Source organism: Stegastes partitus, unplaced genomic scaffold (genome assembly GCF_000690725.1).
Source record: "Stegastes partitus isolate 25-593 unplaced genomic scaffold, Stegastes_partitus-1.0.2 Scaffold266, whole genome shotgun sequence".
Classification (NCBI taxonomy): Eukaryota; Metazoa; Chordata; class Actinopteri; family Pomacentridae; genus Stegastes; species Stegastes partitus.
In genome coordinates this window covers 394,595-418,228 of record NW_007577997.1, presented here as the reverse complement: position 1 = coordinate 418,228, position 23,634 = coordinate 394,595, and the positions used below count along the sequence as shown (strand labels likewise).

At 41.6% G+C, this 23,634-nt stretch overlaps 1 protein-coding gene across 1 annotated transcript in view; it reads right to left on the bottom strand.

Annotated features, from left to right (window-relative positions):
• Positions 1-248: 248 nt before the first annotated feature.
• Positions 249-23,634, bottom strand: part of pdlim2 (PDZ and LIM domain 2 (mystique)) — a 37,593-nt gene continuing 14,207 nt past the window's right edge. The window contains exons 4-10 of the mRNA XM_008282306.1: positions 22,280-22,349; positions 21,506-21,657; positions 19,576-19,639; positions 6,870-6,988; positions 2,548-2,696; positions 1,679-1,790; positions 249-1,424 (exon numbers count right to left, since the gene is read on the bottom strand). Of these exons, the coding sequence (XP_008280528.1) occupies positions 1,232-1,424; positions 1,679-1,790; positions 2,548-2,696; positions 6,870-6,988; positions 19,576-19,639; positions 21,506-21,657; positions 22,280-22,349 (859 nt within the window). The 3' untranslated portion in view covers positions 249-1,231. The remainder of the gene's footprint in view (positions 1,425-1,678; positions 1,791-2,547; positions 2,697-6,869; positions 6,989-19,575; positions 19,640-21,505; positions 21,658-22,279; positions 22,350-23,634) is intronic.

Here is a 23,634-nt window from a genome sequence, read left to right as displayed (position 1 = left end):
TCTACATGTTTTTGGACTGTGTGGGAGGAAGCCGGAGAACCCGGAGAGAACCCACGCTGCATGGGGAGAACATGCAAACTCCATGCAGAAAGATCCCGGTGTCCTCACGGGACACGAACCGGCGACCTTCTTGCTGTGAGGCAACAGTGCTAACCACCGATCCACCTTGCAGCCCTGAAATCATAATGAAGAAGGAAAAATGTACACTCTAAACACTTACTATTCCATCAGAATCATCATCACCGAAGAAGCTTCAGGTTGTGCGATTTTATTAAGTGCCACATGAAATGTGAACATTATAGTGTATCTCTGAGTACTGCTGTAACTGGACAAGTGTAGTATCATCAATTCTTTTCACACTAAATGTCCTGTGCATACATTATGCATTTTAAATGATCTTTATCATAGAATACAGTTCAATCACAATAACATCAAAAGTATTTGTATACTGAATGAATCTTTAGTCCCTCAAAATCAACAAAACAGCCAAACAATTCAGCAAATGTTTCTTTTTTTTTTCATTATTTCTACTCATAAATTCAGCTTACAAAAGAAATACAGAAAAACTTAAGGGCTTTTGGCCTGACTCTAGCGCGAAAATTCACAAACTCCTTTGTGTCTGCAACAACTTGGACCCCCTTCCCTTCTATCGCTCATGCACACACACAGTCACACACACACACACACACACACAGGCATGCAGAAGCCACCACACTTCTGCATGTGAAAGCATGCACCCATACCCACCCACACAGCACTGTCTGCGTACAGTACATTGTTAAAATGGCATGCAGTGTGAATTAGGTTTTGGTCCCTTTGTGCCAGCCGTAGATTCAAATGATGATCCTGATCCTCAGAGTCAATCCTGTTGAGTTTGTCTAAAGCGTTGGTGTTATGTAAATCTGGCCTTTGTACAATGTGATGTGGCTTGAGTCCATGGCAGCTGTAAATCATTAGAGCTAAGAATAACCTAAAGAGACCGTCGAGGCTGGGCCATATGAAAAAAACAAAGCCCAAATTCTCATATAGTTACAAGAAAGGCAAGAAAGTGTATCATAATATTGCAAGTATGAATAAATGTGATGAGAAAAGAAAATCCTCTGCCATGTCGTTGATCAATGTCCACCTCTGTGCATCAACCCAAGGTCTATAAGTGAGTCAGATGAGGTGGAGTTTCAGGCAGACAAGCAGCACTCTCTGTCCAGAGTGGGGCAGGTGTGGAGTGGACGACTCATTGGCGAGGGGACACGGTGGTTCGAGGGGAGCTGCCTGGGCCCTGGTACCTCTCTTTGGCGTGCTTCTCACAGTACATCACATCTCCAACCCAAAAGTGACCTCTCATCCTGAGGTTAAGACCGCAATCTGTGCAAGTGTAGCACTCTGGGTGGCGGAAGCGGTCGTCTGTGATTCGTACGGCCTGCGTGCTGCGGAGAGACGAGTGCAGTCAGACACCAGACAAACGCACTAGTCGATCTGATTTCCCTCATTTCCAATGCAAATCAACTCAAGAGCTGCAAAGGTCGGCACAGATAAATGCCGTAGTTTATTTGTTGATTCTCTTTAAGTGCAACATTGCTTGTTAGAGATTCTGAAAATATCTAAGCTTAGGTTCATAATTCATCATACACAAATATTTTTTTATAAATTAGCACTGTCAGTACAGTGACCATTGACTTACACAATGTTGGTACCACACTTCTCACAGGTGTGGTATTTGCTGACTCCTCCAACTGCTGTGTTTGGTTTGGGGACATTGGGCGAAAGTTTCCCTGGAAACCGCAGAGCAGCCTCTGTAGACAAACACACACACACACATGAACAGAGCTGCTCATAAGGATGTTCTGACACGCTTGTGTCTCGCTGTTCATTGCATCAACACTCTGTTCCTCTTCGCTGCCCTGACAGTGGAGCTTGTTTGTGTTTCCCACCAGTCATCACTAACTCATCGCTCACAGCACACGCTTTTAGAAATGGGCCTTCAAACATTGGTCATTATCACGTCATAAAGGAATGTTATCACTATCTGGATTTATTTTCACCACCGTTTATCAAAGCATAGGGGTAAAAGGAGGACACGCGCATTCCATGATATGATGTTCACAATCTGAACTGCACGCTGGAGGGCTGTTCTCTTCATCCAGCCCAGGTGATGACCATATGTAAGCCACTAACTCACACTCCCTTGTTCTGCATGACGCACATCTGACAGGGATGGTTTCAAGATGGAGACGCATTTAGCAAACAGGGGAAAGAGGGGATGTAAATTATCTTGCATTTAACATAGTAAATCCTGAAGATAGGGGATAAAACTTACTGAAGCAAACTACCAGTTCAAATTCATAAAACCCATGCAGTCTGATTGCTTTTGTTCCTCCATTGAGTGTAATTTCCTACACATGCTTATCTTAAACACATTCAGTGTTTATATAATTTATTCTACATCACAGAAACAAAATTCACTTTTATTGTGACATGTAGAACAAACATGGATTCCTTCTTTCTTTCTTCTATGGAGCACTTCTGTCTGTAATGGATAGCGCTTCACACCTTTCTCATCAGCCTCCAGGACCTCTTGCAGCATTTTAAAGGTGTTGGACTGCCGAGGTGCTGTGCGTAGCTCCTTATTCTCCTGGATCATCTTGTATACCTCTGAGTCCTTGTCGAACTTCTGCATGGCAAAGTCAGAACTGGAACTGCTGCAGGAGGAACCGGATAGAGAGACAACACAGATCAGAGGTTATTACATTTGTACTAGACTGCAGAACACAGGTAAGAGGACAAACAGTGTCCAGTCACATTTTAAACTCTCACCAGGATTTTCAAGGCAAAAACAAAGAGGATGTAAGGCTAGGAGTTGAATTTATATAGTGTATGAGGGAAATCTTTCCTGACGCACAGAATCCATGATTAAATCCCGAAAGCAACCATGTAATTAATGTCAAAGGATTAGAAAGTCCCTGCCCTGACCTAAGGCAGGTACAAAATAACAGACATAAACTTCATACTAACAGTCCACAAACAGGCAAGAGAAACAAAAAGAAACTTCTTCTAACTTTGCATTTTGTTGCTATCTCTGTGCAGTCAGCACACTGGACAGGAGCAGGAGGAATCTTTAACCTGAGGGGAGTAGATACTGTCAGCTAATTGATAAATTAGCACAAAGAACAGTGGCTCATTTTACAAGCAAATTCTTTACCCCTAGTGTGGTGGAAAAGCGGTTAGTTTTTACTGCTTCTTTCACTGATGTGTGGTTGAATACCAGACCCCCCCACCGCCACCCCCACCCCGCCCCGCTGAAGAAACACGTGCATTTGTGATCCAGACTGACAGATGTACTGGTAAGAAGGAAAAGGCAGCGAGGAGGTAAAAGAAGTAAAAAGACACAAAGTTCTGTTTCCGTGTCTCTGTATTTGTCTTGAGGAATCTGTGAGTGTTTGCTGTCAGTAGGAACCGGTTGGCCAGGTACACGCCGACAGGCCAGGTGTGGTTTGATGCCTTCAACCTGTTGCCAGCTTGTCAGGTCCAATGAGTCAACTTCATGTGATTGACTGTCGTGCCTGTTGTCACCTACAGCTAGATGACCAAATATGAACTCTTTAACTGCCACCTGTGGTGCGAAGAGTCAAGGCAATGCTCTGAACTTAAACAGCGCTGTGATTTAACATACACATGAAAACCTATGAGGCCTTGCATGCAGTTATACTGTTGTACAAGGACAAAATTACAGTCCACAAGTAGGTGGGAGAAGTCACAATTTGCAACAAACAAGTTTCCTCTGCACTCCTCCACACTAGATCTGAAATAAAACCATTCTTGTGACAATGAGTTTCAGAGTTTAAGTCATAGTTTGGGCAAAAAGTGCAGTGCCCCCTATTTACTTAATGATTATACAGATTATTACATTTGTTAAAACCATTTCACATGTTTGGTCTATAGCAATTATGAGACACAGAGCAAATTGTTATTATTAGCAAATCATTAGCAAATGCTTGCTTGTGTCAGACTTTGCCTTCAATCTGTAAAACTGGAGTTGGACTAAGGTCAGGTGACAGATTTGGCCCGGCAAGAACATTTTACTGTTCAGCCAGAAAAAAAAAAATCCCTGGTTGCTTGAGTTTTATGTTTAGGATCACTGTTCAATTGAATTGTCCTGAAACTGGGGGACTGTACACGAGGAGGGATTTTAAGTGCTGCCTTTAAATGGTCAGTGTGTTGCAGAAAGAACTTCTTTTTTTTTTTAAACAAGCTTTATTCATGCCTGTGTATGTTTGTTGTACATGTATTGTTCTTATTTCAGCTGTGGGAGTCTGTTTCCCACTACACGAACATGGCTGCAACAGGACACGGCAAACAGACAAGGCAGCAAATATGTGACCAAACTAATGCTGAAATCCTTTCCTCTGCATCAATGAACATGGTTCAAATTGAAAACAGACCTCTAAAGCACACTCTCCAAGTTTTCCACATGCTCAGCTCCACCCTCAGCGATCCGTTTCCCCTTTTTATTTCACCATCCCTTCTGAAATGTAATCTTAAAACAAATGGAAAGTAGAGGTCAAACGGGAAGAAAACAAATAACAGAAGTGAGGGTCAGGGAGGATGGCATGTTCTCACATCTATGCAGCCTCTACAACTGAGACAAACGTGTTGCTGCTTTCCATACCCAGACTTGGCTCAGGGAGCAAAGATAACAACTTAGTCATAACAGGAATTCAAAATGTATGTAGCCAAAACACATCTAAGATCACAAAGCCAAATTGCAACCACATTTCTGAAACCGGTTCCCTTGTGGGACAACATGTAAACCAAAGGCAAACCGCTTGGACAAAATGTCAAAACTCAAAATGACAAGACTCACCTCAGAGAGAAAAGAAAGAGGCAACAAAGCACGACAGCACAACTCCAGTAACACTCCTGTTATTTCTATCACTGCTATAGCACCTCAGAACATACAAGAGAACAAACAATGATAGCACACAAGCAGATGCAAAACACACAATGCTATCTAAACCAGACGAGACAGAAAAACAAGGGTCTGACTGAAAGGTGTGCCCCTGGGCTGAAACTCATTGGCCACGCGACATAAAGGGGAGGGTAAATGGGTGTCATTGGATCTGTGATTGGTTGGAGGGGAGCAGGGAGAGGCTTGCTGTGCAGGCTGGGGGCTCCAGACTGGGGGCCAATCAGGGGGAGAAGCAAAATCAGTCTTTTTTGGGAATACAGGGGGTTTGGATATGACTACAGCTGCTGACACGTCATATCGCTAGCCATAGTTTATCCAGGGGGAAACCGGGGCCAAAATCAACCATCCTGTACTGTGAAAACACAGCCACAGAGTTCTCCAGCACAGAGTATGGACGCAAAGGATTACACCAGAGACTAAAAGAAAAATGTTCATTTCTGCTGGGACAAAAAAACATTCCAAACAATATTCGGAGGGCAGCACCTGCACACCGGGAAAAGTCAAATTACAGCTACATCACCTCATCAGCCAGGGCGAGGCAGGAAAAAGCAAACTGCAGTGCTGGTGAGGGACACAACAAGATGTTTCCCAAAGGCTGAAACTAAAATTTGCAATCACCGAGTCCAAATGCATCTGCAAACAGCTCTGGGCTATTCTTTGTCTGTCCAGTGTCTTTTGTTTACAGAATATGGTGCAGCTCCAAGATGCATAGTGCATCCAGCCCTAGTGAGTATGTTGTGGTGGAGGAGAATAGTTGTTTATTTTGGTTGTTCTGTATCTTTTAAAGAGGGAGATTGTTAGAAAATAATTAGTGTCTTACTACAAGCATAAACACAATATTCCACCACAAACCTGAACCTTTTTGACACTGTGGATACATCATCATTACCTTGTTATTAAGAGAAATATATGAGCTCATTATAAGATCTAATTATGAATGGTAAGTAAATGTTACTGCTTCATTATCTGTGTTAACAATTTCCCAAATTTTCAAAATGCTGGTGGGTCAGAGTTTCCTTACAGGTACGCACATTGTCATGTTACGTTTGTTCCATATGCATTTCTGCTAACACACTGTTATAAAAGAGGTCCCTAGTGACTGATTTGATTTTCTTAGGCTGGTATCTGTGGGTGTAGCTCCCACAAGGCCACAGGTGGCACTGAATGACTGCCTTTACATTGTACACACCACAGTTAGACAGGACACCAATCTGCTACTGTAAAAATACATGTTTTAGGCTCTGTTGGTTCATTTAATCACTGAGGAGGAATTAGCGTCAAGATTACAAAGGCTAGCTGAAGCACGCTGCTTAATTCAAAGTGTGTTATTGTGCAAACAGGCAAACGTTTCAACACTGCTGTGTCTTCAGCAGAGTCTAAAGTGTTTGCTTCTTCTTTTTAAATATTTCTTTGTGGTGGTAGCCAATGCTGCATTCAGTCTGGGTAATATATGAATATTTATAAGAACATGTATGGGAAGTGAACATATTAAAATCAGGACTAGACACAAAAAATAACCTCATAAATGCTAAAGAAAATCCTTAGGACCAAATTAATCTTCTGTGGTTCCAATGCAACTCTAAACCTCATGCATACCTTTTGTCTGAGCTACTGCTTAATCATGAAGCATCATTAATGCATCTGAATTTGGCTTTGATGAAGACACAGTGTTATTAAAACACTAGTCTGTTTGCACAATTAAGCAGTGTGATCCAGCCACCCTTTGCACTCTGTAAATTTTCTGTTCTCAAGCTGAGAGCCATGTTTCAGCTGTATTTAACTGGATGATAAAGGTGGAAACCAATTCCTACTAGATTATTACAAGATTTGAAGAACTAGTTTCTAATCTTTATCATTTTATATTCACGTATATATTCACAACTACAAAGTAAAAAGTGGTCTCTACCTGCGACGAGGGGACATGGGTACATCCCGGTCGATGGGGCTATGAGGTGAGTAGCGTCCTGGTGGGGTCGGGGTTCTGCTGGACACAGAGTTATTTCTGTAGTCCGAAGGGGAAAACTCCTGTTGAGGAAAAGGAAGGCAACAATGCATGAAATGAAAACCAAACTTTCTGCAACAGCTGAAACCAACTTTGCAGCCCAGTGGGATCTATGGAGACAGTGTGCAAGTGCTTAGACCATGAGGCAATGTGACCATAAAAGAGACACAAAAAGGGCTATGTTCAGCTCAGAGGCAGGAATTCACTGCCAATCTTTCTGGATCACTGCTCCACCAAGCACTGTCTTGGTGCTGAACACATGTAGCATCCTTTTTCTTTTTTCTTTTTTTTACGAAACTCTACATCTGAAGAGACTGCACTGTATGACAACCGAGCATAAAACAAAGACTGACATACTGTCATGTAAGATATACTCCGTCAAGATCAAAATGGGAGCGATTTACCAGTAGCTTCAATGAGCTCCAGATGGAGAAACACCATGTATAGAACACAGATCATTCGTGACACTTCTTCGCATTTGAGTGAAACCTGGAGAAGTTATTTTAGTTTCAAGTACTGAATAAATAGTACACTTTGTCATTGTTTGATTGCATTTGGTGCCCTGTGCTCTCAAATGAAGTTTCTATTGCATGACTAACACCAACTCTCTTCCTGGTTGTTCCTGCTGATCAGTCTCAATCACAGCAACCAATATCAACATTTCTTATCTTGATTACCATTCATAAGCAGGGCTGTACTTCGGTCCCTTAGCTGATAGATGATAGATAGCTTGGCAACAGATGTTTGGCGCAAACTGTAGAGTGGACTTGATGGGAAACGCAGAGCCGGCATGTACTTCGATAAGTCCCAGATGCTGTGCAAATCTCACAGTTATTCATGGTGCTTATAAAGTCTGTCCATCACTGAATGAAAGAAAACATTGCATATACTCAGCCATACGAAACACTTACTGTACAAATATGGCAATTCAGGAACAAAACGGAGAAGTCTCACTTAAGCGAGTAATATTTGCCTTTGACACAAGAGGGCGCTACATACCAACTGAATACAAGAAGCTCATAAACTAAGGTCTCAGCAGATGTGCCAATAACTTTTAGTTGTTCTTTTCAGAAACCAAGGTCAGGAGCACACAGTTATATCAGTATGTGCAAATGTAAATATATGTAAGTTTAATTATGACATATGAGAGCATCACTGAGCCTCTTGGTGAAACTGACACCAGGCACGTGTCCACAATAAACCCTCAGTACACCTGGACTAAGTTTGCACAGCACATAAATCATCCCAGACATTTTTACTGTCAGGAATCCCAACAAACAAATTGTTTTAACCACAACACTGTCTAGTATCTAACATGTCCCCCCCCCTAATGTTGACCACCTACTGATCACAAAAGGCATACTCATGCACTGCAATATTCAAACCAACTAAATGACTAAAAAGGGAACAAGTCTCCAAACAGTTTCACAACTTTAGTTTTGCTGGGGAAATACAGTCATGACTTCATTTCAGGTCTGTGCTCAGTCCAGGAAAACTTAGTCTACGAATCAAACAGCCCACAGACAACTCAAAACTACAGCTTTCACAATAAAGCAAACTGAATTTTTCTCCCTCAACTGTCAGCAGCTGGCATCGGAGTTGTACAGGCTCCATCCAAGAGAGAAATGACTCCACCCAACTCTTTGAACCGGTACATGTCTTAGACTCAAGTTGGAGCTGATGCTGGAGCTCAGCACTGACACAGTGGCATGGATGGAGTCAAAGATTTGTGTGTCCAATGCCAGCAGCCGCTTCCAATTCAGAAACTCTTTGAACAATGTCTCTGGTCTCAATTGAGTCCAATTTTCCTCTCCTTTTTCCTTAGTGAGTGGGTAGATTAGTGGTGCATGCCAGGAAGCCTTTACCAGAAACGATCATTGGGACGTCTCCCTGTGATTCCTCCCAGGATAAACCCAGCATAATAACTCAAGGCTCATAAGATCACATATTTCATATTATCAGAGCACAAGAATAGACGTCCACGTCCTCTCCTGCTGTGAACCAATCTAAAGGGCATATACCTGATGGACATAGATGCTTTAGAGATTCTTTCAAGAAGACCGAGTGAAGCCACACAGTATGTGTACATGAATCCACACTAATGCAAACAAAGCATATGTTATATAAGTGTCTGGCTACTGGATGTGGAGCGTCATGCTTTCTAACAGCATAAGAATCTACGGATAAAATCACAACTCTGATCTATGAGACTCTAGAGGAATGCAATGAAGTGAAGAAAAACAAAAGGAAGGAGGAGAGAGAAAAAACAAGCACTCTGCTGTGACAGGGAGCATGCAGCTGTGATTGAGCTTGACCTTAGAAAGTTTAAAAAAACTTTGTCTGCACAACTAGAGCAGTTCTCCCATCACCATCATCCATTCTGCTGCATCCATTGCCAGGCGTTTATTGCAGTAACCATGGCACAGCTGGCAACGGCCGTAAGCTAGGCTCGCCACAACATCTTTGTTCTAAAATCATCACCGTTCCACTGTAAGCCCTCAAACCATTACACACGGCTGATCTCAGAGCTACAATGCATTTGATAAACTGCACCACAGCAGTGCCAACAATGCCCCCATGTTTTATGCACCAGCAAACTCAGGGAGGGGCAGCGAGGAGCTGAGGGAAGCCTATTATTTTGTCTTGGATGGGAGCATGGTCAGAGATGGGAGAGACCACTGGAGAAAATCATCAGCCAATTTTTTTGTGGTTCCTGCGGCTGGCGAGAGGAGGAAGCTCTGATTAAAGCTGCACTGAACTGTAATCAGGAGTTCATAGTCAACAAACCCAGGATCATTAGGGCAAGTCATTGGTATGCTGTGCTGGCCTTAAGCTGCCTATACAATAACACATTGGCTTTACAACCTGTAAGTCTGCCACTTCAAGATTTTTGCTGTGGGGGGATGTGTGAGTGCATGCAAACACAAACACTCATTTTACATTTTAGTTTTTTTAAAGCCTTTAAAACTGACCTTAAATCTGCTTTTTTATGAGCGACGGGGTTCTACACAAACACAATATTTTCTGACAGTTATATGAGACGTTTCAGTAGTTGTGTTTTTGTCTGTGCGGGTCTTTTTTTCACCAGGTTAAAGTGGGTGGGGTCCAGCTGGAAAAAGGTGACATCATGTCTTCCCACACACCAATCCAAATTTAGCACCACCTGAATCAAAATGCGATGGCAAGCGAATGCTCTTTGCTCATATTGCCAGGCTACTGTCCATCAACTCTGAGCCAAACACGCAGTCTTGAGAGAATATTAACTGAATATTTGAGTGTTATCTATTCATAAATAGCTAAAATGAATATTTTCTTAACTTTGATTACTGCCTAATAGTTGTGTATATGTTATACAAAGGACATTTAAGAAAAGAAGCAATTTTGAGATCTCTAACTTTCTGCAAGATGTGTCCCCCCAGCAGCAGTAAGACAGCTGCACAAAAGATGGCAGCCTAGTTGTGGAAGGTTGGAGCCTGATATTTATTTGAATCAGCCATCCATTTTGTATACTCAGCTCATCCGTGACAGGGTGAGGGGGCTGGAGCTTATCCCAGCATGCCTCCGGAGAGAGACACCCATGTGTGTCAGCAAAAAGTGGCCTGACATTAATAGGATTCAGCTTTATTTCAGCATGAACTAATGAAAACATATAATGTGGCACTTTTGATGTGCTTGCCATCTTCTGAATGTACTTTGCTGGTAATATCAGTCAAGACAGGTGTGACAAGCTGTGGTAAACCACATTTCTCAACACATAGAGTCCAGCTGCAGTAATATGTGTGCTTCACATCGCTCTGTCGCTTTAGTTTATTGATCCCATCTCTTCTTTTTCACTATCCATTCACGTATAAGCCACTAATGCATTAACCTTGTGTCTTCTTTGTCCCATAGCTTGCGTCTTGTCTTTTCTGTGCTCTTTCCCTATCTGTATCTGGCTGCAGGGCCCTGGAGCTACATGTTTTGGATTTGTGATTCCTGACCTCACCAAGCTGCCTAGTGTTTATTGCTCTAGTCTTTGTTGTTTCTCGCTGCTCATCTTTTGTCTCTCCATTCTCCTCTCACCCCAACCAGTCGAGGCAGATGGTTGTCCACCCTGAGCCTGGTTCTGCCAGAGGTATCTTCTTGCTAAAAAGGAGATTTTTCTTCCAGCTGTTGGGTTTAAAAAAGTTGAATTTAATTCTAAAATACGGCAATTGTTTAACTTTGCTAATATATGTCAAGTGGCCTGTGAATACATAAGTAGTGCTTTGGTGATTACAGAAATCTCTCTATCTCTATCCTCATCAAGCAAAACAATAGCCAATATTCGCACTAATTATAGATTGCACTGTAATTACTGTTTACTACTGTTACTGATTATGCACCAGTCTTTTTAATGTCCACTGCACTGTTTTATTGACTATTGCACTATTTTAATGTCCATTGAACTGTCTCATTTTCCATTGCACATATCCATTTGTAAATATACACCATGCCATATATTCATCCTGTAGTTTATATATACATATATATTTTAACAATGTATCTGCACTTTAGACGGTGCACTATTGTACTTCTACTTAGATGCTAACTGCATTTTGTTGCTTTGTACTTGTACATGTGTAATGACAATAAGTTAAATCTAAACTGACATAATCTAAAATGTGTTTTCTAATCAGATTTTTTTTTTTTAATTCTTTGTTGCTCCCAAGAGTGTTTTTATATAACTGAACTTGTTTTTCCGATTTAAGTGAATACATGACCAAGCATGTGGCCTATGTTCAAGAAAAGGCTCAGTAGAGCAGGGAAAAATAGGGGAAAATTGTCAAAAATGTACGAGAATCATTGCAAAACACAAATAAGGCATTGTCTATGATTGGCCACTTCAAAACATAAACAAACAGGAAATGGCAAACTCAAGTGAGGGCAGCTGTTTCAGATCAAGACCCATGGGAGACATCGGGGACAGTGCCAGCAGAGGAGTCTTCAGTCTGGCTCCAAGCAAGCCACTCTGCATCATCATTACCACCCTGCAGCTTCAATTACAGGGCATCGGCCAGCAGCACATAGGAGTGATGCCTGGAGGAGCTTATATTTTGGGAAGCCTGGTGCTGCTGTAAGAAAGTGCTATAACTGCTCATTCACTGTCTCCACCACAGACATGACTGCTGTAGTACAATGAGGCGGGGGACACCAGACATCCTGGGCTGGGTAATAATCAGAGCTGTGTACAGTGTTTCCTATCCAGCAGTGTGCACTGGTGGAGGTCCTGAGCAAAGGCCTAAGGCTGACACTAACCTACTTGTTATCCACTGTCACTGATGGACCATGCCTTGTAATTATGTCTGAGCAATGGTGCATTACTAGGCCTGTATTCTGTAACAAATAAAGACAATATGTGATTGAACATGGAACATCGTTTTATATCAAAATCTGTGCCATTAACATTCTTTACCTTTTTTATTGCATCAGTTCCCACGACTGCTGCTACATGGAAGGTCTCAGACTATAGTGCTGATCACAATATTGATATAACTCAACAGTCAGTTGATGATTACACAGTGACTTAAGCTCCTATAGAAACTGCTTCAAGTGATGAAGCCAACATGTACTATAAATAAACTGTACAGAGGATCAGGTTTTTGAATCTTAAGGCAAACCTACGTTATCCGTTTCCAAAACAGTGATTTAAATCTCTCATATATATCCAGTCCATACTGCATTACTTGGAGAAGGCTTTAGAAGTCAAGCTCATTCTTCTCAATCATCTATAATGCTTTCTACTTACAAATTCTTGGCACAGGCTTACATAGTGCAGCATTCAATAACATGGAATAAAGTGACAGATCTTTGTGATTGCTGTGCTAATACCTCCTCCTCTCTCCATTCGCTCACTGTGGCCACACACCATTAGTCTGCTTCAGATACAAACCATATGTACAAGATTAGAACAGCAGAGAGAAGAAGACAACAGGATGATTGTGAACATACAGTAATAGGCTCTGTGCACCACTGCTGATGTCAGCTACAACAGAGCTACATTTAGTTTTTTTTTTAACTTTCTGTCTCCAGTCCTGATTCAGTATCAGAGCCAAAGTAAACTCTTCTGGTACACCTATGAATGTACAAGGATATGCTCCCAGACATGTTGGACAACAAGGACATCATGGAACAGTTAGTCTGTGTTGTAGTTTTATTTCCTGAAGCTCAGCACATGATAAATATGGATGAACCCAAATGTGTGAATTATGAAGGATGTTGCAGCACAGCGAATACTTTTAGGCCCGTGAGAGGCCAAAGCGGTCTCATGTGATCATAGTGTAGGTGGTCTGAGGGAGGCACTCACCCACAGTGCCACCAAAACTCAGAGACACAATGAGGGATGAATACGAGTCTGAGTGTTTATTTATACATGATGGGTGCTATGAGCAACACATTTTTTCATCCCTATTAAATTCCCCACAAGGCTCCGACTGGAGCTGCATATCAAGCTCATTAGACATCTGGAGTTCATTATGGTAGGACTGAAAATCGCTGGACCTCTTGATACTTCTAAATTATGGTTGCAGGGATGCCTTTCTTCACATGTATCAAAGAAGGACAGGAACAATCAAGACAAGCTGAATTTGAACCAAGTGTGCTGATCAAAACTATCATAGTGAGCCTCGAGGTCTAGATGTTTTTTTTTTAAGAATTGATCAGTCTGACAACATCACAACAATATGTCTCACTCTGGTTTCACACAGTCATACAGTAATGCTACTGTATAAATAGCACTATGTACTAAAATGCAACACAATGTGATGGAGGACTGCCCATTACTCATATTTCAACAGGAATTCCCACTAATGGCTAAAACATAAATCTAAAATGTCAACAAGCTATGAATTTACAGTGCGTCAGTGTAGCAGAAATACTCTCCCGTGTTAACTGCAGATGCCATTTAACCAGCTTAACAATTATGATTTATGACCAACAAATGCAGCCCAAGTAACCATTACTCTACAACATAGGTGTTGTCCTGAGGAAAACTCGGGGAATATATGCTAACATGTCTATTTTTGTTGGCATGAATACACTGAGGGGCAGTTATTCACATCATTCCCTTGACAACACCTTTTGGAATGTTGACATACCGCTCAACCACCTTCGTAAACAGCACCAACTAGTAAAAAGGCCCATCTCTCCAGGCCAACATTTCCCCATAAAACTCGCAGGGCCAACTGTCCCCGTGAGTGCACCCGGAGGCCTGGAAAGCACGGGGAATCAAAAGTGCCCCAGTTTGCTTTTCCACTCCAGGGGAAAGAAAAACAGGCATGCTGATCAATCAGTGGGGATGAGGAGAGGCATGCTGCCCATGGAGTGGCCACAATGGACCCCAAGCTTAACGGCTCTGCGTCCACGTGAAAAGGCCTCACACTGTCCAGTCACAGAGCTCACTGTGCAGAGAAGAAGAAGAAAACATCCCTCTACCATAGCCGCAGCCAGCACTACTCCCCGGACACTGGCTTGGCTTAGCACAGCACTGACATGCCAAACCAAACAAGAGGCCCACTCACGACAGACCTGAAATAGTGCATCATTCTAAGCCATCATCGTCAAGTTTAAGATATGCATGTCAGCACTTAGTGCCGGAGGAGCCACTGTAGGTGAGGTTAATTTGTGTCTACATGTATCCCATCCTGATGATAAAGATGTTCTAATAACTTCAGTTGTCAACCAGTGTGTGCAATATAAAATGTTACATTTTGACTTCATTTTTTAAAAAAAAAAAGCCATGAAGTTAGTTCTATTCCTGAATGCAAAGTCTTTATTTCTGTTCCAAAGCGATGACCGCAGCTTTGCACTCCAGTCCACCACAACCTCCAGAATAGAGCAGCACAAAGCCTTCTGCTAGTGTGCAGACTGGCCTGCTGTGAGAACAGTGACGGACAGAAATGTATGGAATAGAGGATGCATAGATGAATACCTGCTGTCCCCTCCCTGGATAAAGAGCTTAGTGACACATGTCATTCAGCCAAGGCCATGCTACCAAATTTAGCATAGAGGGGAAAAGTTTGGTCTGTACTGGTCCAAAACTGCGTGTCACCCTGCTGTAGCTGGCCATCCTACACTATGAGGGATATTTATAAAGCCACCTCCCTGTCCCAGCACAGGATCATGCAGCCCACTAAGGCAACCCTCAGGAACCTCAAAGTGCACCAACTGCAAACCCAGACCCGGAGCCTGGTCTTAATGGCCGAGTGACGGGTCATGTCTCATAAAAAGTAGTTTGGTTTTGGCCCTGCTCAGTGCAACAGAGATCCTGTTGTGGTCACTTCTTGATGATATAAACAGATGCTCTGAATCATGACAGTGGCCGGCAAGCCCAGATACAATCTCATGCATAGCTTCCAGGAATCTAGGATGCATTTGCTCTATTTGTCACGGTCTTGAGATAGTAGATATCAAAGTGAACCCAGCCATGACAGGACATAACAAAACTAAAGGGTACAATGATACACTTATCAGAGATGATGTAACTTTAGAACAGTAAATTGAAGCGGCTTCGCTCACTTCTTCCTACAGGGGTTTTGAACACTCTAGCAATAAATGTACAATCTCTACAGGGTTTTTTTGAGTTTGTCTTTTGTCTTAAGAAGGTTGTAGGGTAGGTTTGAACAGTTGGACATTTGTGTCAAGACACTTCAGCAGGGTCAATGCCTCCTGCAACAAGGACTTTAACGACACACTGCGGTTAAAAGATTGTATTCAACACACCACCCTTCACAGCTCTTAATCAAGATATACTGATTATTCTTATTGTACTGATTACTGAAATGTTTTCGATTTGGGTAATGTAAAGGTCAATGCAGACATTCTTGTCCTAAAGGAAAGCAGGTTTATAGTCAAACTTAAACGTAACAACAGACACAAATGATGGCACAGACTACACGCACACAGTAATGTAGAAATGTGATGAAGTGAAGGTAATGGAGCGCAGGGTCCCTTTTTAATCATTCAGTTCTAGTCTTTGCACATTATGACACAGTACATGTGTTCTGTGTGGTGATTCAGGCAGCTTTCACTGCACGATGAGGCATTCAGGACACTGCTCTATCTGGACACTCTCTGGACTCTCTGGAGTGGTGTGATGGTTTAAGTACAGTCTGGGAATGTCAGCCGGCTCCCTGGTGTCCACTCCGCTCCGCCCCAAGCCCCCCTCTGCTCCAGCTCCCATCACACAACAACAGGCCTTGTGACACGAGGGAAAGAGCAGCATCAGCCTTCCACAGCATCTGCCATCACAGCCACTATTGTACACAGGCTTTTTCTCAGGACATCCAACACCCTGGAAAATGGGGGATCCTGTTGCGCATCGCACTCTCCACACTCAGGGAGCCAAAACAGGAGTGGAAAAGCCTTTTAGGAGCTTTTCAGTGAGGTTGATCACCTGATACATCAGCTCTCTGCACCTCTCAGGCAGCACAGAGGCCCTTGTCATGAAGGCCCCACATCTCAGCACTCACTGGGATGCTGTGTTCCTGCCAGCCTGAGCAGCATAATGCACAATGTACCCATGGCAGGCCTCTTCCCAGCCATTTCCCTGCCGAGTGCTCTGAAAGAACTCAGCTCACTAATCACAGCGTTGTGGTGGGAGGCTCATCACCACATTAAAACCAGAGTAGACATCCTTTAGAGGAATGGGTTTGCCAAAGCCCAAAACTCACATCTACTAGGCTGATTTAACTAAAAAAAGAAAAGAAAAGAAAAAAAAACTGATAGAAATATCCCAAAAAGCCTCTTAGACGATACAAAACAACAGAGATTCCAACATAAGAAAAATGAGAGAAAGAATCCATTTAAAATTGGCAATGAGAATGGGAGAACAGGAAACTCCTCCAATACCACAAACATGCAAGGTCATCCCGACAGGAGCACATTTATTTCTAAGAGCTGCTGATTGAGCTCTCAGCCACAACACACTCCTTAATGTGTTTTTGGGTAAACCAACTTCCAGTTTGCTCCACCATGGTCTGCAGGCCGCCACACTAAAACTCGGCTGTTGGTTTCTGAATGTGGTTTCAGATGCTGAAAAAGTAGAATCTGTATGTCACAGCGGCTGACGCTGTCTTCAGTGAGAGATAACGTACTGATAAACCTTTAATGTATCATCAGTAAGGCGCATGAGTGTGCATGAGTAAAGTGAATGACAGGATGTGACTAGTCCACTATAAACAAAGACACCCATCTGTAGCAACTGCAGAGATGAAGATATCCTGACTTTCAGTACCTAGATTGGAACAAACTCCAAGAACACTGAATCCTACAGTTTCTATAATGCACCTCAATGGTATCTTCTGTTAGACTGTCCCTAACTAGTTAGTGCTTATATTATTTGAAATCCATCTAAAAGTTTGTTGAATCAGAGACAATTCGAAATAAATTGAATTATTTTCTCAGACTTTAAAAGCTGGCATCCGTTTGCACAGTCTAAGTAGTATTCTTTATGACAAGTAAGATGAAGTTCATATTCAAAATCAGTACAGTGTCACTTAAAAAGCTAATTAATTAACTTTGACTGAAATATGACCTTTCTTTTATAAACTTTTTCTTTTTTTTTTTTTAGCCTCCAGCGATTCATGGTACAGAATGTAGAAGTGTAAGATCTGACACTAAACAGCTTCATCATCTCTACTTTGTTCTACTGTCTGCCTATGGTGTCAGTTCCCAAAAGTAAGCATCACATGTCTCACTTCTGTCAGCTGGAGTCTGATACTGGACTTTCACTTGGGCGTCAGACAGTCAGACAGCTGATGCATGTCTGCATTAAGGGTCAGCTGGTAATCTTCCTGGCCAATTACTAAACTAAATATTCAGGATTTTTAACTTTGTATGATCTGATTGATGACTAAATTATAAAAGCAGGCAACTCTCTGAAAGGCTACAGCTTGTAGTCTGGTTTAATGTCCTGCTCACAGCATGAACATACTCTGTCAATAACATTACTTTGAAGGGCAGCCTTCTGTTATCATGTTAGTAGCTAAGAGTCAGCGTTTTAACACCATATGCTACTTAGACTGCAAAAGTAAATCACATCAAAACTTGAGTTATTTGTCTTTTACCGTCAGCTCTAAAAAAAACCAACATATCCATATATACTGTCTTCAGAAACAAAAATCCTGCTCAGCCTTCATGCCCTAAAACAACTTGGAAAGAGACAACATGCCATGTGGTTTTGCATTAGTTATTAAAAAGGGTTCTGTCTTGCATTCCTAACGGCTAAACTTTCATGGGACCCAATTTCACAGCTGCTATGAGTGACAGAAGCAGTTTATTGCAATGACGAATGGTCAAAAATGTTTGGAAAAAAAAGTAATGACAGTATCCTCAAAATACCCACTTGGACCCAAGTTACATCATGGAGAGACTCGTTCATCTTCCTCCCAGTGTGCAAGAGATGAGTGACAGAGCATCTGAATCCCATTTAACACTGAATAATGCAAATAATCCCAACCTCGAAGTGGAGTCTTAAACTGGACCTTCTCAGCCAGCTGTCTCTCCGAAGGAATGCTTGAATGTTTTCAAGTTCAAACCTCTGCATATTTATCTAACTTTATGTAATGTCCACAGTTATAAAAATGGCTGGAATTCTTTGTGTCGCTACAAAAGGTCTTGGATGTTTTTTCCTGCTCTGTCATCTCACATGTTCTCTCTTCAGTGGGACCAATGCATGAGACTGAGTATGAAGGCATAGCTGAAATAGCTCATGATGAACTTTCCCACAACATTTTCTCTCTTTAACTCACTGAAGTCTTTCCAGACGCCTTAGTCCCCCCTCTTGGTTTTGTTGCTGGAATGGTAAATAGACACAGCATAGCTTAGCTGTAGTCTTATGATAACCCCAAGTCTATATTTTACTTCTTTCCATATTTTAATGCCTCATGAGACTAATGAGGCTCCATTCAGACAACTAAATGTTAAGGGCATTGTTTTTGATGGAGAGAAATCATTTTTTTCTTGGAACAGGCTCTGAATGAGACAGCTCCAGACTTTTGTTCAGTTTAATGTCATATATTCTCAAAGCCTGACCTTTGTAGTTTATACACTCCCTGCTATAAAAATGTCAAACCCTGTCTGTATCCTGCCTTTACTGTAAAGTGCACATTCAGTACAATGTCCACAAACCCTTTCTAGGGCACCCGCTCTGGCATCAAGAGGGAAGGCGAAGAATTCAAATATGTTATTCTTACAGACTGGGCCAGTGCAGTCAAAACAAACTCCGCAGAGCAATACAGAGAGGACAAAAAACCATCAGCTGTGAGTGAGTGAACTGCAGCCTTAAACTCCAGCAACAAATAAAAGACAGATTTACTTTGTGAGGATTTCGCATATATTTAACCAGTACATGCTCAAAGCACAAAGGACGCAATCACTTATCGCTTGTTAGGAACCAACTGTCTCCATCTAATTAAGGACATTTTATAGCTGGAATCCAGAAGCATTTTTGCAGGGTGGAACAGTTTTGACAAAAAAAATTAAAATAAAAAAAATGGTGGGAAACTCTTGCCTTCAAATCTCACACAGCTGAAACCCTGCTACGAAAGTAGTCGTTACAAAGGAACAAAAAGAAGATTTGTCTGAAACGAACCTGCGACAGTGGTCTGGAAAGCCTGTTACTCCTCTCCTCTGGTGACCATGAGCGCAGCTGGAAACTGCAACATATGGGCAAAAACATGTCACTAATACATGTGTATGCTTGTGAGTTAGGCAATTTATATATACATACATAACAAACACAATTTCAAAAGATTTATCAAAAATGGTACATTATAATATTGTGATATCCCATGACGCAAGGTTTTAGATACATTGCCCACCTCTAGACTCATACAGTATACAGACATCACACTCAATAAATCAGACATTGCCGCATAATCTAATCCCTTGAGATGGAACAGTGTGTGTTTTTGTGTCAAACTATTATGGTACAGACTTTACTGTTCAGTCAGATGGAGAATATGTGCAGATTAATGAATGTAATGTGGAAGCAAATTTCACAAGTGTAAGTCCTTCACAGACAACTTCAGCTCTTAGTCATTAGCAAGTTAGCAACATGCCATGCTAAGCTTAACTCAAGGTTGGCGCATGTCTGAGTGGGTCACACTATGATGAGTGACAGTCAGGAGCTAGACCACACATCTGCTTCTCTCAAAACAGCAGTGTGGGAACATTACATCATAACAAGGTTATAATGCCAACACAAATTTGACAGCATCAGCTAACACAATAGAAACCATTACTAAAGCAACTGGCATTTACATTTGATGGCCTATTCAAAGAAAGAGAGATGGGCAGTGGTACTTTATACAATTTTTAAGGCAGAAATTTGATTGCACTTGTCTTAATGCAATTTTTTCCATAGAATTTATTTACAGTCTTTTCTTATGCAGCATTTGAGTCCCTCTACTGTTCCAGAAATTGTTTTTTTTTTAAAAACTATGGTCGATAGACACTTAAAAATATTTCACTTTTGGAAAATAAGTGGAAGAAAAAATGTTATTTGATCTTCTTGTTCTCTCTGATGTACTGTAAACATATTGGATTGTGCCCGAGGTTAATACAAAACAGTGGATTTTGTGTCCTGTTACACCCCTACTAGTCCCACAGGTTCCATGTGGGCAAGAATACAAGGTCAGATCGGATGTCACTGTAAATGTCTTTGTTAAGAGAATCACTATTGCTTAAAATGAAAACAAATTTAATTCCCAGAATAACTGCGAAAGTAATATAATAAAATACTGACGAAATACAGATTAAAAAACAGCTGGAATTGTATCTATATTAATGCTGAAAACAAAACAAAGTGCGGGGCAGGAGGCTTCATCAGTCCAGACAAATTTTGGTTTGAACTGTGGCCCACTAAATGTTGTCCAGGAGAGTGAACAAATGTCCAGGCACAGAGAAACTGTGGTGAATGTTCCACATTCTGCCTTTTGTTAAAGTGAATGCAAACGGAGGAATGTGATATCCTGTGCATATCCTTTGTTACTACAGTACAATCCCGTGGCTCCACTTTCTGTGCGCTATTCCCATACCTATTGACTCGCCTGTTGTGGAGTCAAGAGAGCACTTGCTGCAGTCTTTTGTCCAGATACAAGCCTATTTAGGCAGTGAATGGTTGGGCTTCTGTAAAAGACCAAACTGTCCATCTGAAATGTGGGACTCCTAAAATGTCTTTTTTGGGTTTTTTTTTTTTTTTTGACCATGCTCAAAGAATTTCTTTCAGGCTGATTGTCCAAATAGTAATTTACAAGTAACCAGACTCCATGTTTGTGACTTCAGACAATGCAGTCCTTTGCTTTTGTTACAACAAAAAATACAGAAGATTTATCAAACTACACAATGCTGCTGACTCTGCAGGAGGCGGGAGGTATGTGTAGGAAAGCTGCAAACAGCATCGTAAGGAGTCTGTAAAATCGGATTTCCACCATAAATGCAATTAAATCAAATTTGATCTGCACGCTTGAACACGGCACAGCATTACACTGCTGTGAAAAGCATCAGGTCGGGGAAACTACCTCTTGTTGGTGGTCGGTGTCAGCCTCTCTCTCTTTCCATCGGGGCTGGAAGGAGGATATGGGGAGTAGGGTCCTGGGGACAGGGATGCAGGGCTGGAGATGGTGTACTCTCTGTAGTTCTGGTTCTCATCTCGACTCACTATTACTGCCTCCTGCAAAACATCGTATCAGAGGAAAGATGTTGCATTAGCGTCTCATGAATGTAACTTTATCTTTACAACTGCATTTTGGCCATACAGGTAGCGAGAGGCTTAACTGAGACGCATGTGGACGCCTGTGGGAACACACACACACAAAAAGAGCAAAAAGGTAAATGTTGTATCAGGTTGAAAGACTCTGTATTCACTATCACAGCACATTGTAGCAGTTGCTTTGGGGGTCATTATGACCTAAATAAAATACAGGAACAAGTACTAAATTACTATAATGTCTTGTACTGCTTCTATCTTGAGGGCAGTAAAATAAAGGAGATATGTTATAAACAGATGTGTGATGCAGGCATGAGCAGAAATGAAGCAGCGTACCCTGTGTACTCAAAACAATCGAATAAACAGATGTGTGATAAATGCAGCAGTAGACAAGAAGCAGCATACCCTGTGTTGTCAAAACTATGTTAGACAAATAAAATAGGCACTTGTGAGCAATGCCATGTCAAGAATCAAAAATAAAAAGGAATGCGGTCAGGGCCATCAATTTGACTTGACATTTGATATTGTGTAATCAAGGCAAACTATACTTGCTTGATTAAATCTCTTTTGGAGTTACAGCACTGACCTGGAAGCGGCCGGTGAGCTGCTCAGGGCTGCTGATGCCGTTGGTCTGTCCAGGACTGGGAGGTTCAGGTCTTGAAAGGCAGGAAACCACAGAGATCAATTGACTGTAAACACTAAATCAAACGTTTGACTATCCAGCCGTGCACCTCAGATAGAGCCTGATACCATTACTGCTACAGTTGAGAAACAGAAAAAAAAGAAACATCAGCAAAGGCAGTATGGACGTTCATGTTAAATAAATAAGCATAAGTATTTAAAACTGCTATAAATGATATTCTGGATAAGATGATGTACTCAAAGTATGGAATATCATGTTCACAAATTTGCAAGGAAAATGCTGAGTAAAGGAAAAATAATTCTTAGGTCACAGGTCCAAGTGAACTTTATTTTAAGTGCAGACAAGTAAAACAAAAATAATCTTGAAATCTCAGCCATGAATCTTAAGAGTTTACTGCAGAAGATGGGGACAGCAGACTCCATCCCTGACTTTGAAAATATTCACTCAGTCTCTCCTGTCTTTCCAATTTTTGCTTTTCTTTCTTAAATAGAAAACACATTCTAAGCAATTCCATCATTGAATTTGGAGTAGAAAATATGGGCAGTGTATGCGCCAATGCAAACACGCAGTGCCCCCCTGGCTGCAAGGGCCACAGGCTGACTGCCTCTCGGTTGAGCCCGAGGTAATGAGGCACACAGGAAGGCCTGGATGCCTGTGGTAAATCACCCAGAAACACACCTCTAGTGGCCTCAGGTCCACATACGGCATATGCATACTGCAGGAGAGAGATGGCGAGAAGCTGAAAACTGATACAGCATCCATAAGACATTTCTTCCCAAAGGAAGAATATGAGGGTTCTAGGAATGAAAAAACTCATTGCTTTGAATTAGGAACAGCACAGCTAAAAAACACCCACATTTACTTTGCGCCACCACTTTGTAGAGTCAGGTCCACTAGGTCCACTTTGCTTTTTTTGATGACTGTCTCCTTTGTTTGTATCGACTATTCTTTGGACCACATGTTGTGATTCAACACTTGCAATCGATTCCAGTCTTTTATCTTCTTAATTGGTCATGAAATAATGAGCAAACAGGCCACATTTAGCTATGGAACTTCTCATCACTCCATTTTCCTATAACTTTCAAGCCTGGGAAATTGGAAGGACTCTGTACAAAAAAATGTCTGACATCCTGAGTGGTCAATACAATATTTTTGTTAAACTTCTTGAATTACAGCTGAAAGTCACTACTGCATTTCAAATCCATTGTGGTGGTATACAGAGGCAAAATTCTGAAAACTGTGTCTCTGTTCAAATACTTAAAGACCCGACTGCATGTCAGAACACCAGAGGACGCCTT